Source organism: Limulus polyphemus, unplaced genomic scaffold (genome assembly GCF_000517525.1).
Source record: "Limulus polyphemus unplaced genomic scaffold, Limulus_polyphemus-2.1.2 Scaffold5313, whole genome shotgun sequence".
Lineage (NCBI taxonomy): Eukaryota > Metazoa > Arthropoda > Merostomata > Xiphosura > Limulidae > Limulus > Limulus polyphemus.
In genome coordinates, this window is record NW_013670923.1 from 41,222 (window position 1) to 47,456 (window position 6,235).

The following is a 6,235-nucleotide window of genomic DNA, read 5'->3' on the forward strand; positions in this document are numbered from 1 at the left end:
CGAATCGCACCTCCTAGTTACATGCTTATATTTATAAGTTATTGTGTTAAGAGTTTAGGAAAGTATTGATAACTGGTAAAATTTAAGATTTATTAATCCTCAAATATCCGATTGAGATATTGGAAAAACTGAGTATAACAAGAAAAATAAGATAACTTATTTGTATGAAAGGTGAGATTCTGTGTTTGAGTAACACCTAGTTTTTCAGCTTACAAGTTACGCTACAGCGTACAGTGACATTAGGAGCAAGTTTAAGTTAACGGTACAGTCGACACGTCATGTGTTTCGATTTTCGTTAAGCCTAAGTTTATTTCAGACTTAAACGGTTTAGTTTGTTAGGGCTGAACACGTAAAAAATGTACATTTGTATATGAATATATTTATTTATTTTAGGCCTACACAAAAAACGTAAGAATGGAAACCTGTCAGTGAAACATTGTAAACTGTAATTGTAAAGCATAATAATATATAATATTATTAATAATAACATTAGCAGTTGCCAATAATGGCATTACTCACAAATTAGTGTATTCTCATACATTTGCACCGTGTTATAGTTATAGTCTAACTGTGCTAACTTGAGTCGTAGGCAAAGTGTACGACCTAGACCTAGTAAGTAGAAGATCTGGCTTTTAAAACAGTGTGTATATAGATTGTAGTGTAGTACTAGTAATACCATAATGTTACTGTTAGTAAAGCTAGACTAAAAATGTAATCTAGACATTATAATTACCAAGTAAAGATATTAAGTTGTGTGCATAGAATACAGACCTTCAACTAGTAAGACTACTATTAATCTAATTGCACAAAATTGTTTCTATGTTTGTATATTTATTTTAATGTAAATGTTCAAACTAGAATCTTAAACTAGTTAATCACAGTCTGACATTATAATAATTGAATTCAGATAACAATGGCTCGATCAGCTCTGCGGAGGTTGATGGCCGAATATAAGCAGTTAACTTTGAATCCACCAGAAGGAATAATTGCTGGTCCAGTCTGTGAGGAAAATTTTTTTGAGTGGGAAGCTTTGATAATGGGACCAGAAGGAACATGCTTTGAGGGTGGTGTTTTTCCAGCAAAGTTAATATTTCCACCTGACTATCCTTTAAGCCCTCCAAAGATGCAGTTTACGTGCGAAATGTTTCATCCTAATATATATCCTGATGGCCGCGTATGTATATCAATCCTTCATGCTCCAGGTGAAGATCCAATGGGTTATGAATCAAGTGCTGAACGATGGAGTCCTGTCCAAAGTGTGGAAAAAATATTGCTTTCTGTGATCTCGATGCTAGCAGAACCTAACGACGAAAGTGGTGCCAACGTGGATGCAGCCAAAATGTGGAGAGAGGACCGTGAACAGTTCAACAAAATTACCGATCGTTTAGTTCGCAAATCTCTAGGATTGGCACCGGCTTGATGTGTGTAACACGAGCAAACAAAATAAGAGTAATAAAAATATATGCTGGATTCTCATAGTCTAATGATCAGACCAAAATATTACACTAAGCATTTGTATATGTACTTAGCTTGTAATCTGACAAATTGGTTGAAATTTATGATCGGGCAATTCTAATGACTCCGAAAGTGAATAGCATGCAAATTATATGCATAAAACCATTTGATTAGAATTTGTTATTTCACCGATTTTTACTTTGCAGAGTTATCACAATCAAATATGGATTATTTTCACTACTGAAATTATTAAATGTTTCCCGACAAAACATTTTACGTTTAATGAATTCAGTGTTGTTATTATCGTTATATAAGATGGTGTACCGAGCATTCTTATGCAGAACAATTAAAGCTATTCAACAGTGAATTTCACATGATATACCGTACACAGTGAGGCTGGTTGGATTCCCAAGTGTTAAAAGGCAAGCTCTTGCAGCTTAACTGTTAGATTAGGTTCCCAGAAAGTCTTATAATTTATTGCAAAGTAAAAAGAAAAAGTTAATGTATTATTAGATTTGCTAATGGAAGGTAAAGAACTCTGAAACTCTAATTTCGTTAATCGACAGTTTTTTTTTATAATTAAAGCTTTAGCTGCTTAACTTTCTAAATACTTGACTTTTTTTTTTTTATAACAATTTAGACTGTGAGAGAAAAAAATAACTTAATATTTGATAATGTTTCAGTAATGAAAATATTTTGCTATAAAAACTTTGCCAAAATGAACTTTAGCTCCTAATGTAGCAAAATATTTATTTTTGAACATGTAAAGTAATGGTACAGGTAAATAAGCTTCGTAATGGGATTTAATAGTGTTGACTAGCTTTTTTAATTTAAAGCCTGGTAAGGTTTATATATATTCAAACTCTTGTTTTAAGGAATTTATTTTGCTGTTAGCATGGTTTGGTTTTTCTTTTAAAAAGGTTTTTGAACTGGAATGAAAACATTTTCTACAGAGATTTGGCAAAGCTTTTCCAGAGCAACTGAAATAAATATTTGTATTTGAATTATTCCAAGTGTACCAGTGTATATTATTGTGACTTATTTTAATTATCTGATATTAATATAATTCAGCAAAATTATAAGGTTTAGAACATAACGATGTCATGCCTTCCAATTATTGAAAATGAGTAGTGGCGATTCTGGGGTTGAAAGGATTTTTGTTTTGTTATAAAGGAAGTTTTTGGTGTATGATACACCATGCTTTCATACTGAAGATACTAAGTGATCGGTATATTAGATATAAAACAATAATTGATATATATATCATATTGACAAAGTATTTTAAGTGTGAATGTTACTATTCCTACAAAATGGTGTGTTTATATACTAATTACCACTATCAATACCTATCTGTGTTTAGGATTTGTAGTATACGAACGAGTAACTGAACTGACGATATGTATACAAAGCAACTTATGTGTGTAGAAAAAGTGGATGTATTAAATGTAGGTTTTGGATATCTGTTTAATTAATTTCACACACAAGAAGAAAAAGATTGCTTAGTAACTGAAGTTTGCATTCATATGGTTCATCTTTATGAAGACTTTTGAGATCAATCTTTTTGTGTCTTTTAAAAACGTAATCCTTTCTAAGGAAACCACATGGACTTTAAAAAAAATCGACATTTTATTCAAGATTTAAAGTTTGTTATGTCAAAACTTTTAAATAGGAACATTAATCAGTCATGTTTGTATAGTTGAAATATTTTAAAATTGAAATCTGACCAAAATTAAATGCTTTATTTTGTTTATTAAAATCTGCGTTATGGTTTGAGATTTTGATTTGTGATTATTATGTTTACTTGTTATTTGTATGAGTATGCAGTTGTTTCTTGAATTTTATAATAAACAGAATTATGACACTTCATTATTTTTGTAATTAATATTCTTCTATGGGTAGCATAATCTCTAAACTTATTTTATCTGGAGGGAAGAAGGGTCAGAGGGGATATGACTGAAGTTTTTAGGATTATTAAGGATATTGATAATATGGATCAATCAAACTTTTTGCATTTAGCAGTGAAAACTATAGGACAAAGGGTCATAAGTTCAAATTTTGGCAGCGTAGGAGGAGTGTGCAATTTAGACAGTATTACTTTTCAAACAGGGTAGTTGGCTTTTGGAATGAGCTGCCATCAAGAGTGGTGAAGGCAGAAAATTAACTGTTCACAAAAAGATTGGATGAACACATGAGTAGTAAGGGGTAGTTATAGTTGGGAGCTGGAAGGGACATCCTTGACGGGCAAATAAGCTCCTTTTTATCCCTTTAAAATTTTATTAATTATGAAATGTTTGAAATATTGCTCTGCATATACTTTCTGGATCCTTCTGTATTGAAGATACTTATAACTACGTTTTGGATATGGGTCTACCTGAATAAACAGACTAGCTACCAAGTTACATATTGGTGCCATTATTAGGACTTGTTTATAGCATAGTTTATTTTGAATTTACTTCCTTCTTTTAGTTTCACTCTGGTACTGTAAAATTTGTAAATACTGATTATGGAAGGACATTTACTAAGAGCATGTAGAACGTACAGCAAAGAGGAGGAAGTTACAACTGAACTGAGGAGTCTCCAAAAATTTGCCAAAGGACTCACTTAGATGCAGAGTTTTTGTTTGTAATAGTGAGAGCTATGAGAATCCAGGATGTCCTTTACTTGACTTCTAGTGGTTAGTTCCTGTTTGGAACAAATAGTAGCAAAAAAGGCGTTATAGTAGTATTGAGCATCCTGAACATCCCAAGACTTACTAGAATGGTTTCTATGGGATACCTAGATAGGCCCAGGTGTCACAAGGCATTGATTTGAGTCACCTATGACTAAGAAAAATGGTGAGAGGTAAGCATCAAAGTGTGCAGTTAGTCTGGAGTTTTATAGGCTCACAGACAACACCCAAAGATCAGGCATAGAGGCTGTATCATTATGATGACACGTATCCCTTCATGTCACGTCGTTCTGTATGAGGCTTAGACTGAGGATGCTGTATCGTAAAGATGCACTCATCACTCTGGACCTATAGGAGACAAGGAGCTCCCCTGAATGCATACAACCTTTCAACTACACAGCAGAAACTAGTAGCAGGTTCCTGGTGGTGATGTGAAACAGTTGAACCTGCCAGTGTTTAAGTGAATGGCAAAGAGGATTTGTGTCAGTACTTGAAGCAAGTGAAAACTTGGCTACTTAAACTAGTTAAGTAAATTGCTCTCACAAGTATGTCTCCCATAGCTAGTATATTTTATCTCGCTTTTTGTATAATTAACTTCATTTCTAACAAATATTCAAGAAAAGATTGGGTTTAAGGCATGCTATAGTACAGTTGGTTACATTTGGGAATGGGCTAGTCATCATCCAGTAATGAGCGTGTCTGGAGTGCAAATCCAAGGGTTCATGGTTCGCGTCGCCTTTTCGGAGAAATGCAACTCACACTTTAGAGTCCTGGACTCACTGTAAGAGTGACAGTCAAATTTAACTATTCTGTCAGACAACAATTGTTGGTGGGTGCTTCTTGTAATTAGCTGCCTTCCCTCTAGCCCATCAGTTCAAACATAGGGCTGGCTATGCACAGAAAATCCTTGAGTGACTTTGGCACGAACATTTTAAAACAAGTAAATTAAGTTTAATAATATATATATATATATATATGTAACATTTGAACAGTGAGTAAGTAATGATTAGATGCAAGAATAATTAAAGAACATTGTGTGTATAGCTCTTGTTAAAGTTAGCGATTTCCGATTATGATAAAGTATAGGGCAAAGACTGATTGAATCTTGTCAGTGTTTCAGGAAAGGTAATTTCACACTTTCTGTTGACAGTTCGATTATTAGTTTGTTAGATGTTCACGAGTCATGCAGTTTTGAATTTAATAAGCTTGTGATTTACTCACTTTATCTAACCCTGGAGGCAAATCTATTTAATTTATGCTACCTCCCACACCACTTCTATTTACCCGAAAGTTTCTGATTCTCATATTTTCAGTTCTTGCTTTAATTGTCGAGCAAACATGCCTTAATTAGGCTAACAAAACATAGATCATCCCATATGAAAAATAGCTCAAGTGAATTACGATTATTTTCAGCTAATTGTGATCGGAATTCTCTTTCGTTATTTCTTCCACATCTCCCCCATGTGCCACAATAATATAATATAGAGACAAAGACTTTAACTCCTCTGAACCAAGGACCACATTATGTATCACAACAGTGATAGACCAACTAAAATAATTTCCGCATATAAAGAGGAAAATCGTGAGAATAACAATTAAATTCTCCTTAGTCATAGAATTAAAACCAGATATTAAATTGAAAACATCATAAGTATTTATTCTTAATTCCTTACTAATAAAGAAAACACAAATTACCCTCATTAATCTGTTACTGACAATTTCTGACACAAGTGTACCCTGTGGTTTAACTGTAAGGTCGACGTCATATAACGCTAAGAATCAGAGTTCGATACCTTTGGTGGGCACAGTGCAGGTAGCTCATTGTGTAACTTTGTGCTTAGAAATATGGCAAATGATATAACATCGTGTACTTTTGATATCGTATGTTCATATGTAGAAATACCTATACAAACTGAATTAGAAAACACTTACCAAAATAGCTTACAAATCGTGGTAAAAATCTGAACACAACTTCCAAAATTAGTCAGTTTATGTTGTTTTTAATTAATAAAGTAATTCCCTTTTACAAAAGAAGGTCCGACAAGAGATAACCGTTATCTCCAGTGTTAGCTGGTTCGAATCCCCGTCACACCAAACATGCTCGCCCTTTCA

The 6,235-nt window shown here is 33.3% G+C and overlaps 1 protein-coding gene across 2 annotated transcripts; it reads left to right on the forward strand.

Annotated features, from left to right (window-relative positions):
- LOC106472418 (ubiquitin-conjugating enzyme E2 G2) lies at positions 1 to 3,288 on the forward strand. 2 transcript variants are annotated; one of them, XM_022400991.1, is made up of 2 exons: positions 1 to 612; positions 908 to 3,288. In XM_022400991.1, the coding sequence occupies exon 2, from the start codon at positions 914 to 916 to the stop codon at positions 1,418 to 1,420; it is 507 nt and encodes a 168-aa protein (XP_022256699.1). In that variant the 5' UTR covers positions 1 to 612; positions 908 to 913; the 3' UTR covers positions 1,421 to 3,288. The 2 variants fall into 2 exon arrangements, with proteins under 2 accessions (XP_022256699.1, XP_013788520.1); XM_013933066.2 differs by having other exon boundaries at positions 1 to 171.
- Positions 3,289 to 6,235: the final 2,947 nt, after the last annotated feature.